This window comes from Neoarius graeffei, chromosome 15, assembly GCF_027579695.1.
Source record: "Neoarius graeffei isolate fNeoGra1 chromosome 15, fNeoGra1.pri, whole genome shotgun sequence".
Taxonomy (NCBI): Eukaryota; Metazoa; Chordata; class Actinopteri; order Siluriformes; family Ariidae; genus Neoarius; species Neoarius graeffei.
In genome coordinates, this window is record NC_083583.1 from 9,198,560 (window position 1) to 9,215,112 (window position 16,553).

General features: G+C 42.8%; 1 protein-coding gene across 2 annotated transcripts in view; it reads left to right on the plus strand.

Annotated features, from left to right (window-relative positions):
- The window catches only part of swap70a (switching B cell complex subunit SWAP70a), a 49,928-nt gene extending 33,698 nt beyond the window's left edge, over positions 1 to 16,230 (plus strand). Inside the window, exons 8-12 of one of the 2 annotated variants that reach the window (XM_060940825.1) lie at positions 962 to 1,069; positions 1,235 to 1,401; positions 1,487 to 1,685; positions 3,965 to 4,061; positions 15,906 to 16,230. In XM_060940825.1, coding sequence (XP_060796808.1) covers positions 962 to 1,069; positions 1,235 to 1,401; positions 1,487 to 1,685; positions 3,965 to 4,061; positions 15,906 to 16,087 — 753 coding nt within the window. In that variant the 3' untranslated portion in view covers positions 16,088 to 16,230. Of the gene's footprint in view, positions 1 to 961; positions 1,070 to 1,234; positions 1,402 to 1,486; positions 1,686 to 3,964; positions 4,062 to 5,159; positions 7,454 to 15,905 lie in introns of those variants that run through there. The other variant, XM_060940826.1, reaches the window with a different exon arrangement.
- Positions 16,231 to 16,553: the final 323 nt, after the last annotated feature.

The following is a 16,553-nucleotide window of genomic DNA, read 5'->3' on the forward strand; positions in this document are numbered from 1 at the left end:
ACGGGGAGAACATGCAAACTCCGCACAGAAAGGCCCTCGCCGGCCACGGAGCTCGAACCCGGACCTTCTTGCTGTGAGGCGACAGCGCTAACCACTACACCACCGTGCTGCCCACTGTTAATTAATTATTAAAAATAAATAAAAATCGTTAATAACAAATAATATAATTGTTGATCTGAAGAATTTTTCTGTAAGGAGTCTCCAGCGCAAGCGCTTTGAAAATGTCTGTAACAAAGCTGGAAGTTTTCTGACATCTTCAGGGTTTGGGGTTTTATTGGTAACATGACAAGCTGCATTTTTCATTTTATGGGGGAGAGAGGGAGAGGAGGGGGGGAGGAGATGGGGGAGAGAGAAAGAGGGAGGAGCGAGAGAGGAGAGAGGGATGGGGAGCGAGGAGGGAGGGAGGAGAGAGAGAAAGAGGGAGCAGAGAGAGAAAGAGGGAAGGGGAGGAGTGAGGGAGAAAGGGATGGGGAGAGGGAGAAAGGGATGGAGAGGGGAGAGGGAGAAAGAGGGAGCAGAGAGAGGGAGGAGCAAGAAAGAGGAGAGGGATGGGGAGGGAGGGGAAGAGAAAGAGAGGGGGAGGGGAGAGAGGGAGAAAGAAGGAGAGAGAGAGGATCCCAGAGCCTGGTGAGGGAACTAGGGATTGTTTATTGCTGCTCTAATTTCAGTAATGATAGAACATTGAGCATAACTACTGTATAAATGATTAAAAAGTATGACCATGAACAACTGTAATCAGTGGCAAATAGCTGTATAAAAAATGGAATAAAGCACTTTGAGATGTGCCGGAATCCGAAACTAATCAATAAAACACATTGGGCTGGGACCTGTACGTATCTCCCCCTAAAGCTGGGCCACATCATACAACCCTGTCTTTGATTATTTTCCTGTAACAACATGCGACATGGCATTTTATTCCTCCTGCACTTAATGAAATATAATTGTTTTCTTTGTCCATCAGAACCTGGAGGAGGCGGCAGCGAGGGCTCTGATGGAGGAGCAGAGAAGAATTCGAACTCAAGGCGAGCTACAGAACCACTACAGAATGGACCTGGAGAAAGAAAAGATGGTAACTGTGCCACTGTAACACTTACATCCTCTCACACACACGATCATCTACCTGCTGAAAAATGTGTTAGAAAACATCTAACAGAAGAATCCAGGATCTCATTCGGACCTGCGAGGAGAATTCAGCGTCTCAGATGGTGTGTGTGTGTGTCCGTGTATGTTTTAGGTGCGGCAGCAGATGGAGGAGCAGGTGGATCAGATGTCGAGCGAGCTCAAGTTGTACCTGCAGCGTGTCCAGGAGTTGGAGGACATGTACCGTCGCCTGGAGGAGGCGCTAGAGGACGAGAGACAGATGAGACAGGCCGAGGAGAATCTGCGCAAACTGCAGGCCAGGTACTACACATCAAAACAAACACACACACTTTATGGCATGGATGAGACTTGAGTCAGAGCACACTAAACACTGTGTGTGTGTTAGGCTGTTGGATGAGGAGGTGAGGAAGCGCACTGAGCTGGAGCAGATTCACCTGCAGCAGCAACAAGCCATCAGTCAGACGCAGCAGGAGAAAGAGCAGCTGGAGCAGCAGAGGTTGGAGCAGGAATGCACCCTGCAGGCGGCAATGCAGCAGCTGGAGAGTCTTGAACAGCAGAGACAGGGGGCGCTAGAGGAGTACGAGGCCAGTCCCCCCCCACACACCCCTCACTGTTTTAAGTACCTGAATTACCAGGATTATATCCAAATAGACATTATTCACTTTACTCAAAACATGTTCTATAAAATAAAGCTCTCCTCATGAATTACAACACATGAGGTCCATGACTCTGTGTGGGTTTCCTCATTCTAGGTTCCTCCCAAACGGAGGATTAGCAACACTAAAATCCCCCCCAGTGTGTGCGCGTGCACGTACATTCGAAATTTTTTTTTGCTGCCATTAACACATCTTATTTTACTTCCTCTATTTCATAGACTCAAGTTTTCTCACGCTGTGGGACTGTTTTTGTTCTTTGTCGCCATTTTGTTTTTTAAATTTTCATTAACTTGCAACTGATTTCATTAAATTTGAAGTTCAAGCGTCCTTAGACCTGAATTAAAGCTAGACGGCTTTTCGATTTCATAAAATCAGTGAAATTAAGTTTCCTCTGAAATGTGGTCATTGTGATATATGTTTATTTCTGTAATATCTCACAAAATATCAGGCCGTTCTGTGGCTGGGAAGTTATTTAATTTGACGGGATTAAAGCAAATAATGTGCATGAAATCGCTCGCTTTGTGCAGTCAAGCAGACAGAGGAAGTCCGGGTGTGTGTGCATGTTTCCCTTTGAGCGTGCACTGACAGCTCCATCATTCTGTCACTAAACGAACAGCTGATCACACCGAGGTGCTCGCTGAGCGCCGATATTTATTAGTTTGGTCCTGCGTTTCCTTTCCTTCATATATAACATAACGTATTTTCTTCTCACTTTCCGTTACTGTAGTCGGTCTTTCACGTTTCATTTGCGCGCACACTCACGTCCTCCATTTTTCTCTCCTGTTTCAAATTTGTATCCCACAATGCCTTGTGCGAACGGGGAAAGCCCACCACATGATGCATGATGTAGTATCTTGAATTGGGTCATGGTGAAGCAGGAAAAAATAGCGGAGAATTTAGGGCCACATGGCCTTAAATTCATTAATTGCTCTATTTAAAAAAAAAAAAACTAATTAAATTGGAAGCCTGTGATTCAAATTCAGTAGCTTTTGGTCCACTAAACAAAAATAACTGGGTGTCGGGGAAAATCATTTTTATGACCAACACTTGAAAAATCTGAAAGGCAGTACAGCTTTAAGTTCAAGTGTCCTTAGACCTGAATTAAGCATACAATTTAAAAGATGCATTTTATTATTATTATTACGACCTACAATCTGCCATGCAAGACGTCTTGTTAGTTCTATCAGAACAACTAACCTTTTTTCCTTAAAAGGGAAACGTTTGTACAGTTTCCAGAGACGATGCCACGGAGCACCGAAGCTATTCTAGTGGCTTGCACTGAACTTGAATTTGTCATGATGATACGCGAGCTCAATAGTGCTGGAGACGGTTACAATTCAAAGGCCTGATTAAACAAATGCGTCTTGAGTTTTCATTTAAAGCACTCGATGTTTTAGTCCAGTCCTTGATGTCTTCTGGTACATTGTCCCACAGTTCAGGAGCGACAATACAAAAAGCACGACTTCCACAGGTCTTGAAATTGAAGGAAGGTTTCTTTAAGAGATTCCTACTGGAGGAACGGAGGGGACGTGATGGCTTGGAAGGAGTAATTAGATTCTTCGGGTAGTCAGAAGCCAGGTCATGAAGTGTCTTGTAGGTCAGGATCAGAATTTTAGACTTTACACGATAATCCACAGGGAGGCAGCGAAGCTCCTTAAGCCTGGATTAGCATTACATGATCAAACTTGGAAGACAGCGAGACAAGACGTGCAGCAGCTTCGTAATTAGACGTGAAGGAAGGCCATACAGCAGAGCATCGCAGTAATCACACTTTGAGCTACAGTAACTAGCGCATGGATGACAATCTTGGTAGCATCCGGTGTAAGATACTTTCTGATGTTTGTAATCTCATCTCATTATCTCTAGCCGCTTTATCCTTCTACAGGGTCGCAGGCAAGCTGGAGCCTATCCCAGCTGACTACGGGCGAAAGGCGGGGTACACCCTGGACAAGTCATGTTTGTAATGTTTTGAAGATAATAAAATGCAACCGTTATGTGGAACTTCATGGAAAGACAGTCAGTCATCCAATGTTACGTGCCTGCTCAGAGGAGAATACCGTTTCATCGCAAACTGATATAGGTGGCCTTGCGCAGTGTGAAGAGGATATTACAAGTACCACTGTCTTGTCTCTGTTCAACAGTCTGTCTGGACACATCAAAGATGATACATTATTGATGATGCTTACTGTGTGTGAATGTAATCGCAGGCTGTGAAAAAGAAACTGGAGCAGGCGACGAACAAGACGAAGAGCTGGAAGGATAAAGTGGCGCAGCATGAAGGGTTAATTCGGCTCATCCAGCCAGGTAAGAGAGGAGCACCGGGTCGGTGTGTCAGTGATCTACAGAGCTTCAACTAAACCAGCTCTCTAAACATTCATCTGCTTTATCAGATTCCTCTGCACTTAGATGCTAAACTGCATTTCGTTATGCTAGTACTTACTCAGACAAGTACTCCTTGCAATGACAACAAAATTGTATCTTAGGCTACGGTCATACTACAGCTCACGATGGGTTTTAATTTGCGAATACTTGTCGATGAAAAATTGGTAGCATCGCTACCAATCATGCAACACGCGGCAAATGTTCTCTGAGCTTTGCAAGTTGTTTTTTTTGTGTCTCTCCGCCTCATGAGTGGCCAAATATGTCGCGAAAAATTTCAGTGCATGCTTTGAAATTTGATGTTTTCATCGGCAAACTAAGCAGCGAATACTCGCAGATGGGTTTGGAAATACTTCCTGAAGCTCGGGCAACCTTCACTGAGCCTCTTTAGATGTATTTGTCTCGAATCCATGTCCCCGATGCTCGCAGGAGCCTCATCAGCACAGCGACTCGGTATAGCCTAACCTCTGCCGAGACTTAAAAAGTGCATTTACATTCGGGGGGCATGTTGTGCATGCTCTTGGGACCCAGTCATTATGGGAAACACGTGATTCTTACTTGAAGGCAATCAGCACATGCGTACAAGGACGCTGTTTTCACAGAGACTTTGTGAAGTATTCTATCAAGTATGCAGCAGTAGATGGATGTAAGTGTAGGAAGAGTGTTTATTAGCAGGCGTGATATTTACAAAAACAAAATGTGAGGCAAGGTCAGGGTAACAAAACACAAATGAAACCGAAAGCAAAGTTATAAACATGGCTAGAAACAAACAGGACAGTGATGATGATGATACTTCACAAAGCCTCTGTGCATCAGGTGTTTCCCATAACAGCTAGGTCCTGTGAGTGAGCGCAGTCACTTGAATGTGCGAAGGTGTGACCACAACTTTTCGTTCAAGCATCACGAGCTGTAGTGTAAGTGTAGCTTAATCGAATTCAATTTTATCAAATGATTTTTTTCATACTTTCTTTACAATGTTAACTTCGTCAGAGTACAGCCATGATCGGATTTCCCATTTTTCAGGCAGCAAAGGTCCTCAGAAAATGACCAACTGGGGTGCGGCGGCGTTCACGGACACGGAGCTGGAAATGAGAGAGAAGATTTGGCTCGAGAAAAAGAACAAACCAGACAGTGCCCTCTAATCTGTTTTACATGGTTGTCATTTTTAATACAAATTCATTAAAAGAGAACTGAAGGCAAATTTTTATCATCAAAATTCTATTTCATTAAATATAGGAATGCATTTCTGATCGCTATTTTGTCGCTGCTATAGCAAGTTGAGTGTTTGAAATATATTACAGAGCATATCAGTCCGTATGTCAAAGCAATGGCCCTAAACGAGATTCGTTGTAGGACGAAAGTAAAACGTACGGCGGAAATCAAAGTGACCGACATCTGCCAACGTTGTCAAAAGACGTGCGCGCCCTCTTTCGAATGCTGATGTAATCAAGCCGGAAGTTTTGTTTGGTTTGATAGCGATCAGGAAAGTTTGAAAAAAGTAGGCAGTAATCGTCATTTAAACTCGTTTTTGTGTAATATTTCATTTGGAAAACAGTTTTCAAAATGGCGGCACTGACACCTGGCTGACACTTCTTCACGTTTCGAAGTCTCGCACAAGTCTCGTGAAGATGGCGCGGATAAGCGACGCCTGCCGTGGACCAAACGAACTAAATTCAACACGGCTACAAACCGAACAGGCCGATAAGTATAATATTTAATTGCAATTAGTTGCCAATACAAGTCACGATATAAGGTTACTAAAACCGAAAACATAATTGAATAACACGTTAATTAAGAAATAAAGCAAGTTTAAAAATGACTTCAGTTCTCCTTTAACCCTGATTTATATATTACTGGGATGGTTGTATTTTTAAAATATTTCTAATAATCCATTACACAGCAATGTGTCTTACTGCCTAACAGCTCCAGGGTCCACTGTTCAATCTGGAGTGCTTTTTTTTTTTTTTTGGTCTATGTGTTGTTTTCCTTCCATGTTCCAAAAACATGCTGGTAGGCAAACTGGTGTCTCTAAACTGCCCTTAGTTGTGAATGAGCGTGTGGGCATGGTGTCCCCAGTGAACCAGCATCCCCGTCCAGGATGTATTCTCACCTCATCTTATTTCACTCCCGGTGTTCCTGGGATGGATTCTACTGTGACTGTGCTTACTGAAGATGAACGAATGAACAATCCAGTTCTCTCAATGCACAAACAATGAGTTACAGGTAGAATAAACCATACCTGAAGTGTAATCATATCAATTATCACATGAAATAAGACTAATGGGTTTGTGTCATAATTTTTTAAAAATTATATTCAGGAAATAAGAAACGTTTAAAAACAGTCACCGGCCACTTTTAATAGGAACTTGTTCTTGGCTGGCAGGAGTGGAACCCAATGCTGAGATGCTTTTCTGCTCAACACGGTTGTAAAGAGTGATTATATGAGTTCCTTCCTGGCAGCTCGAACCAATCTGTCCATTCTCCTTTGACCTCTCTTATCAACAAGGCGTTTGTTTCCACCTACAGAACTGTCGCTCAGTGTTCTTTGCAGAGACTGTTGTGTGTGAAAACCCCAGGAGATCAGCAGTTTCTGAAATGCTCAAACCAACACCCATGCAACAGTGAAAGAAAGGCACACTTTGAGATCACAAATTTTCCCATTCTGATGTTTGAACATTAACTGAAGCTCTTGATTTGTACCCACATGATTTTTTTTTACGCATCGTGCTGTTGTCAAAGGATCGGCTGATTAGAGAACTGCATAAAACAGCAGGTGGATAGATGGGTGTTCTTAATAAAGTGGCCAGTGAGTGTGTATTGCCAAGTGGAAAATCCACACATTTCTGAGAGTTCTTACACGTTAGGAAGAATAGCTCGATGTACTGGTTATACATGTGAAACTGTACAGTCTCAACCACTAGATGTCACTCTCGTCCTAATAAAACATCCAATCATCCAAGATGTTGCAGGATCGTTCTCTAAACATTGTCTCTGACACCGTGCATGATGAAATATAAGATAATCACGTACAGATGGACTACATTAGGCTCTTTGATGCTGCACGCTGTCACTGTTCAGATGATTGTAGAGATGTTCTCACACTGATAAAAGCTCCATGATGAAAGGTTCTCTCTCGTGTACGTGTGTGTGTCATGGAGCCACTCTCCAGAGCTTAGAATAAACAAACACAGAAGAATGATGTCTGTTTTTTGACCCACTAATTCTTCCGAGTTCTGTTCTTTTGCTTGACTTGCAGATTTCCAGAACGTTCACAGCACTTTTCCTGAAGTTCTCACAATAAAATAAGCATCAAAGAACATTTTAAGCGCAGTTCTGTGTTTACAATGTTTTGTTGTTTATTCATTTAAAAGTATTTTTTTCCCCAATATGAAGGAGCCCTTGGACGTTTGGTTAGTACTTGATGCTAAATATAACAGTGGCATGGAGTTGTTTCTTACTAATTTACCAACAGACCTCAGGAAAATACTGATATTCTCAACAATTATAGCCTGGTTTTGCTGCCACTTGTATAAATGACCCAATAAATAGTTAATATTAGCTAGCTAATTTGTTCAGTCATTTATGTTTGTCTCGCCCAGTTGCCTAGCACCAGGGTTCTGCTTGAACGGGTTACAGTTGACGAGGATCATGTCAGAACAGCTGTTAATGATTGATTGATCATTAGGCAATTTTGGAGAAACCAGAAAGAGTTAGCTAGATTTTGAAAGTATGCAAAGGAAAAATCCTACCCCATCCCTCTAAAGCCACACCTCCAAAACACATGAACACGCACTGCCTGACTACTGCTGGAGGACGAGTCCATGAGAGAGAGAAAACAAGCAGCGTAGCATATCGTTGCCATATCCAACTTTATGTCTCATTCACGTGAGAAAACACCGAATGTTAGTATAATGACTGTAGACAAGGAACATGGCTGCTGTTTGTGCCCACAGCTTCAACAATATGTCTGTAATATATCTGCCTAATCTTGTGGAAGACTCTGGTCACACAGTAGGCCATCCAATCACCATGATTGGACGGGTTTTTACATTACGTCATTTATCCACATCGACGTACAGTTAGGTCCATAAATATTTGGACAGAGGCAACATTTTTCTAATTTTGGTTCTGTACATTACCACAATGAATTGTGAACAAAACAATTCAGATGCAGTTGAAGTTCAGACTTTCAGCTTTAATTCAGTGGGTTGAACAAAATGATTGCATAAAAATATGAGGAACTAAAGCATTTTTTAAACACAATCCCTTCATTTCAGGGGCTCAAAAGTAATTGGACAAATTAAATAATTGTAAATAAAATGTTTATTTCTAATACTTGGTTGAAAACCCTTTGTTGGCAATGACTGCCTGAAGTCTTGGACTCCTGGACATCACCAGATGCTGTGTTTCCTCCTTTTTAATGCTCGGCCAGGCCTTTACTGCAGCGGTTTTCAGTTGCTGTTTGTTTGTGGGCCTTTCTGTCTGAAGTTTAGTCTTTAACAAGTGAAATGCATGCTCAATTGGGTTGAGATCAGGTGACTGACTTGGCCATTCAAGAATATTCCACTTCTTTGCTTTAATAAACTCCTGGGTTGCTTTGGCTTTATGTTTTGGGTCATTGTCCATCTGTATTATGAAACGCCGACCAATCAGTTTGGCTGCATTTGAGCACACAGTATGTCTCTGAATACCTCAGAATTCATCCGGCTGCTTCTGTCCTGTGTCACATCAATAAACACTAGTGACCCAGTGCCACTGGCAGCCATGCATGCCCAAGCCATCACACTGCCTCCGCCGTGTTTTACAGATGATGTGGTATGCTTTGGATCAAGAGCTGTACCACGCCTTCGCCATACTTTTTTCTTTCCATCATTCTGGTAGAGGTTGATCTTGGTTTCATCTGTCCAAAGAATGTTCTTCCAGAACTGTGCTGGTTTTTTTTAGATGTTTTTTAGTAAAGTCCAATCTAGCCTTTTTATTCTTGAAGCTTATGAGTGGCTTGCACCATGCAGTGAACCCTCTGTACTTTCATGCAGTCTTCTCTTTATGGTAGATTTGGATATTGATACGCCTACCTCCCGGAGAGTGTTGTTCACTTGGTTGGCTGTTGTGAAGGGGTTTCTCTTCACCATGGAAATTATTCTGCGATCATCCACCACTGTTGACTTCTGTTGGTGTCCAGGTCTTTTTGCATTGATGAGTTCACCAGTGCTTTCTTTCTTTCTTTCTTTCTTTCTTAGGATGTACCAAACTGTAGATTTTGCCACTCCTAATATTGTAGCAATTTCTCGGATGGGTTTTTTCTGGTTTCGCAGCTTAAGGATGGCTTGTTTCACCCGCATGGAGAGCTCCTTTGACCGCATGTTTTCTTCACAGCAAAATCTTCCAAATGCAAGCACCACACCTCAAATCAACTCCAGGCCTTTTATCTGCTTAATTGAGAATGACATAACGAAGGAATTGCCCACACCTGCCCATGAAATAGCCTTTGAGTCAACTGTCCAATTACTTTTGGTCCCTTTAAAAACAGGGTGGCACATGTTAAGGAGCTGAAACTCCTAAACCCTTCATCCAATTTTAATGTGGATACCCTCAAATGAAAGCTGAAAGTCTGGACTTTATGTCCATGTCCATTATATAACAATAACTTGAATATGTTTCAGTAAACAGGTAAAAAACAAAATTCGTGTCAGTGTCCAAATATATATGGACCTAACTGTACAACATACCCAGAGCAGCCTGGGGAGCAGTTGGGGGTTAGGTGTCCTGCTCATGGGCACTTCAGCCATTTCTGCTGGTCCAGTGAATTGAACTGGTAACCTCTCGGTCCCAAAGCTGCTTCTCTAACCATTAGGCCATGGCTTCCCCTAATCTATAGCCCCATTACTGCCACAGATGACAGATTTTCTTTCTTTTTAATTGTGAAAGCATTTGATTTATTCATTGCTCCCAGGATGTAACAAGAAATTCAGGAAATATAACAATAAATGCTTCTAAAAAATTACCTACCCTGCCTTTAAATCTTTTATATAGTGACAAGAGAAATAGTAGAGAATTATGAGATTGGATTTCCAAAGAAATGAATACCACAAGTGAAATCATCTTTTAAACCCAACTAAGTTTAAACACATCATTAATTTCTGTTTGGCACACCCTCTGTGCCATACCATTAACATTGTAATTTCACTGAGCGTTGACCTCCAACTCAACCAGTCTTGGATCTGCCATACTGAGAAATGACAATGCATTAGAAAGTGTGAACTCATAGCTGTTGAAATGGTTCAATTTGCAGAAGTAATGAATATGACAAGATGTAAATTGTTCATGTGAAATCATCTCATGAAGAGAACGAACACAGCGGAGTTTAAACACTATGCTGAAAAACACAGCTTAATCTGGCCAGCTAATGGCTGCCAAAACGCAGACAGACCACACTGGTAGACCATCTTTACCAGCTGGTGAGTGCTGGTAGAAAGGATACATTTTCTGAAATACAGCTACAAACAGTTGTACAAGGAACTACAAGATCTTTCACTACTAATTTGTTCTATTTTTCAATGGCCTAATGGTTAGAGAAGCAGCTTTGGGACCAAAAGGTCACCAGTTTGATTCCCTGGACCAGCAGGAATGGCCGAAGTGCCCTTGAGCAAGGCCCCCAACTGCTCCCCAGGCTGCTTTGGGCATGTTGGTGCCAGCTTAGTAGAAAAAAAGAGGATCCAATAGGAACCTTTGGTACTGGATCAGTAAGAGATCAACCTAAAAGAGCTGCGCTGATTGAACAAATCTGACAAACAAATGACTTCTTGGATACTTTTGACTGTCAAAAATGTCCAATGATGAAAAATGGCCTGAATGATGACTTGTGTCTGTTTTATTGATTTAGCACTGGGAATTGGGTTGGTAGCGTTGGGTGGGAAGCCATGGCCTAATAGTTAGTGAAGCAGCTTTGGGACTAACGTGGGGTTTACATTAGACCGTATCAGCGGATCATCAGATTAACGTTTTTAAAAACGATTAGCGTGCACACAGCAACGCCAATACACGATTCGCGTGCACACAGCAACGCCAATACACTGATATGCTAATCACATGACTAATTCGGCACGCAAGTTGAGAAATGTGTCAGTGCGGCTCATCGCTTCCTCCTCAGCAGCTGCGCTCCAAATCACTCCGCCCTGAACAGCGAGTGCCCTCTGGAGGGTGCGCACTCCGGCCCTGCGCAGCTCACAGAGTGCGCGAGGTAAGCGCACGAGCAGTGATTCGGGACTGAGCCGCTGTGCGCAAGTCACTTGCAAGTGGAAGGATGGCAAGCCTAAAGACAATCATAACTACACAATGGGCAGTATTTGCATCAGTATTTGCAGTATTTTCATACTTTTATACTCTTTAATGAAAGGTGATGCAAGGCGGAAGTCCGCGCCGTTTTTCAGCAGTCGCGTCACATGACTAACGCCAGCGAATCAGGAAGGTGGATGTCACAGTGACGTTGTCCAATGACGACGCCAACTAGAGCTCAGCACAGCGTATCCGCGTATTCTCAATGTTTACACAGCACCGGACCAGACACGATCTGGATTGAATACGTGGATCCTGGCGGATTCCCGTTTCCCGGCGTTTCCAGGCGTTTTAATGTAAACGGACAGTGCATCCGCGAAGAAAACGAGACAGATACGGTCTAATGTAAACTTGGCCTAAAAGGTCGCTGGTGTGATTCCATGGACCATCAGGAATGGGTGAAGTGTCTTTGAGCAAGGCATCTAACCCCCAACTGCTCCCCAGGCTACTCTAGGTATCTTGTATGTCACTCTGGATAAGAGCATCTGCTAAATGCCATTAATGTAATATTTTATGAAACAGATTTACATGGATTCTGAAATAAATCACTCTCCATTATATCCAGTGTAAGGAAAACACTGAGTGCATCCCAGCATGCACAAGGAGCCATGTGGAGAAGCTTGCTCTCATACACGAGTCTTTATCCTTGTATGAAACTTACTATGTGTGTCAGTGAATTTGCTTTCATCGTAGCTATAATTTAAAGATCTTAGCAAAACTATTTAGGGAAAGTGCATGTTTTAATAGTCCTCCTACTTCGTTATAAAGGCATGAGGTTACGTTATAAATATTAATGTTGGCAAAAACAGTCTGGACTTTAAACATAGTTTACAGGGTTTGGGTTGGGACTTGTACGATTTATTACATTTTGGCATCCGGGCTGACTTTTGGACTGCATGCCACATAGCCCTGGCAACAAAGACATTAATCTTTGTAAGTAACACAATATCCAATTAAACTGAGTGCACGTTTTTCAAGTTTAAATATTTTTCAACATGTTGGTCCATTTTCACTTTGGTTAATGTTTTCCTGTATTACTCATGATGCCGTTTGACTGCCAGCTGATGGTGCTGCAGTGTAGTCTTCGCATCTTTATCTAAAGAACACATTGCAGCAGCACTTTAGTCTATCCTGTTCTCTCACCTCCTTAGACAGATCATTTTCCAAATCTTCAACTTTCATGCTAATACTACAGTCAAACACATCACACTCATCTCATTTGACATGTTTAAGTCTAGGCTGAAAACATATCTTTATAGTCGACCCTTTTGTTAAGAGTTTTGTATGAGGTAAAGGAGGAGATCTGGAGGGTCCTCAGGCATAGTGTTTTGGTAAACTGGGATGTATGGATGCTGTCCCCCCCCCCACACACACACACATACTTGTTCACCCGGGTTTGTTGACGGTGGAGTGGCTGCTGCTTTATTTCCCAGGACTCCCTTATGACTGTGTTACCTTCTGGCTCTCCCTTTTAGTTATGCGGTCATAGTTAGTTTTGCCAGAGTCCCTGCTTGCACTCAGCGCAAAATGTATACTGTCGTGTTAACCATTAGGTGACACTGGGCATACTGAACAACCTGTGTGTCCCCCCCTGTCTCTTTCTGTCGAGTTACATGTCAATCCTGAGACACCAGTGATGCTGACAGGGCTCTACAGTGCACACATTTCACTCGCATTTGCAAGTGAATTTTTCGGGATGCGAATGACGAAAAAAAAAAACCACACGCATTCGTGCGAGGGCTTCTTGCGGCCAACAATTTAGGAAAGCACTGAGCACAGACGCGACGAGTTTAACATTCTAAAATGTATCAAACGTTAAACTGCAAAGTATGTAAATCCAGCGCTGGATAGCCTACCTAATATTTTTTACACTAGAGACAAGAAAATTACATTAATGTGTTCATCAGAGCCTTGTAGTGCTCAGTGTGAAAGAATTTTGTGAATATCTCCTTCCGTTTTCGTGTAAATCCCCGTTGTTTGGAGGGAGCACTCTGAGAAAATCCTTCACTTTCTGTGTGACTCTCTGTGTCTCTGCGCTCAGCGTGCGGGTGGGGGAGGGGCTGCTCGCTCACACACACGAGGGAGGGGCTGCTCCCTCTCATACCCCTTTTCCACCAAATCAGTTCCAGGGCTGGTTCGGGGCCAGTGCTGGTGCTGGTTCACAACTCGTTCAACTTGCGAGCCAGCTGAGAACCAGTTTGCTTTTCCATAGCTCACGGTGTTAAGCGGAGCCACGTCATTACATCACTGTATACGTCATTATGTCGCTGTATACGTCAGTTACGGCGCTACGTTTACATAAACCTTGGCGCGAATATCAAAGCAAAAACAGCACGGAAGAAGCAGCAGCAGCAACAACAACAATAATAATAATAATAATGGATGACTTTGTGTTTGTACAGCTGCTGCTTCTCGTCGCTTAAAAATGGCGATCTTTTGCGGTCGTTATTGTTGTTGGTCTTAACAACTCCCCCTGCTGACGTAAGCGGTTCTTTCCTCTGGCCCAGCAGAGAGTTGGTGCTAGCCTGGAACCAGTTTTTCTGGCCCCAGAGCCAGTTCTTTATCAGTGGAAACAGAAAACCCGGTTCCAAACTAAGCACTGGCCCCGAACCAGCCCTGGAACTGCTTTGGTGGAAAAGGGGCAACAGAGAGACACAGGCTTGTAGCATCATGGCAGTGTAACGAGTAACGGCCTGTATTGTTGTAAGTGTGTGTTCAATGTTGTGTACGTGCATGTGTGTGTTCTGCCTGCGCCTTGCTCCCTGTCTGGAGTTGCATGCATTGCCTCTGTCTTGCACTGCGGTGGTTCCCATGGTAGCCGGGGGGGGGGGGGGGGGGGGGAGTGAAAAAGTTACTTTTTTTTGCCGTTCTGCCATGCTGGTGCGTTTTACCGGGACATGAGATTTCAGCATTTTTATTCTTCTCAGTCTGTAGCTTGAATAAGTTCAGGCTACTGAATAACACTTTCAGTTAAAGTTGAGTCTGGTGCTTTTGTGCTGACGCTACAATAGCCTACTATCACAATAAATATCCCCCGTAACATTTCCCGTTTTCTACTCATCTTTCTGTGATTGCCCCTCTTTCCCACGGTTGTATGTTGTGGGTGTGGCATTAGGTGGGAAAAGTGCTTTTTAGGGATTCTTCAGATCATTCAACTGAGAGCTGGTTCGGACCGAGCTGAGAAATATATTCTCTGCATAGCGAATAACGGCGTTTTTTAAAAGCAATGATGGTGGAAACAAGAATAAAAGAACGGACGAGGAAGAAAGTGTAGTGAAGAAAGCTAGAACGACGGGAGAAGGTGCGGGAAAATTATATAATGAGATGGAAAGCACACACCCCAGTGCAAACATTTAGATGGGAACATACAACACAGCAGAAAAACAAATAATATACAGTATATACAAATGGTGCATGTCACAACACAGCAGAAAAACAAAGCATATATATACACACAACTGGGCGTGTTGAGTTGCAGATGTTAATTGCACATTAGTTATAGAAACTCAGTTCAGCTACAAAACTCAGGATATTGCACTGTATTTGGTATTGCATTGTATTGGGTATGGATGTAAAAGTGTAGAAATATAAAATATACAAAAGCTATAAAAACTAAAAAGCTGCTCTGTGAGGTTGCACTGTAATAAGTATTGCACTGTATCAGGTAAGTGTGAGAATATTGTCCTTTTAGGTCCTTGTTGGTGCATTGTTGCACCTGCCAGAAGTGGCATCAGTCAGTGTGTGTAATTAGCCTTTTTCACATTACGTCACTTGCAGAAGAACCTCACGTCCGTTTTCAGCCTTTTGAATGGAAGAAGAGGCGGCATGCTAATCTGCTGGCTAACAAGTAGCAACCATAGAAAGTCAGTAAACTTCCTTTCCAAAACAAGGCAGATAGGTGACTGGAATGGTCGCTAACAATACGTAATGGTAAACAACAATGCGCAATATTATCATCAATCTTATCTGTGAATGACACAGTTTTGTTAACATATGTTGCCGCCGTATACCTCTTCTTCCATTCAAAAGGCTGAAAACGGATATGAGTTCCCCTGCAAGTGACGTAATGTATTGTTCAAGGAGGTTATGGCCTGTGGGAAAAAAATGTTTTTGAGTCTGTTGGTCCTTGCTTTGATGCACCTGTAACGCCTGCCTGAGGGCAGCAAGTCAAAGAACTCCGAGCCAGGGTGGGAGCTGTCCTTGATGATGACGTTAGCTCTGCTGAGCTCTGCTCTCTGTTTAGCTACTGTTTGTTCATTCATTCAGTTGTTCGTTATTCATTTGTTTATTCATTCATTCGTTCATTCATTCATTCTCAATTGAATTTTGTGTTTTATGTGTTGGTGTGTCTAAGGTTTGCGCTGCAATAAACCTTTAAAATGAAAACCCACTTGTGCTCCCATTTTTTTCCCTGTGCTCCTGAAAAAAAAAAAGTTAGTATAGAGCCCTGGATGCTGACCTCTCCTGCTCTCTGGACCTGCCTGATCCATCCTGATGCCCTACTTCTAGCTGGAGTCTCATCACATCGCTCCTGTAGAGGATGGCCCCATATGGATAGTCGAAAGTTGCACTTGGAAGACGGCTCTGGACACTTACAGTTTCATGACGATAGCTGAGGACTACAATCACCATAATAACTCTAGGACTGCAGTTGTCATGAACAGTTTTGCACTCAAGTCTCCATCAATGAACAGTTGATAACTTCAACAAAACAGACTTCATGTTAAAACTATAATGAATTTCCTGGTTACGCAGTTGTACTTTGTGACTCTATAGGACACTGTTATAGAAGCGAGTTATTTATAAATCACGCTATCTGTTATCACCCAGATGAGGATGGATTCTTCCTCGTGTCATCTGAGGGAGGTTTTCCTTCCCACCGTGCACACTGGCTTGCTCATCAGGGATAAATTAGGGATAAAATTAACTCATGTTTAAAGTCTTTAATTTTCTGTAAAGCTGCTTTTGCGACAATGTCTGTTGTTAAAAGCGCAATACAAATAAACTGACTTGACTTGATCTCATCTCCAAGATGGCTAACCAGTTGCGTCTCTGCCATAACTCGGTGCAACTGTTTCATTG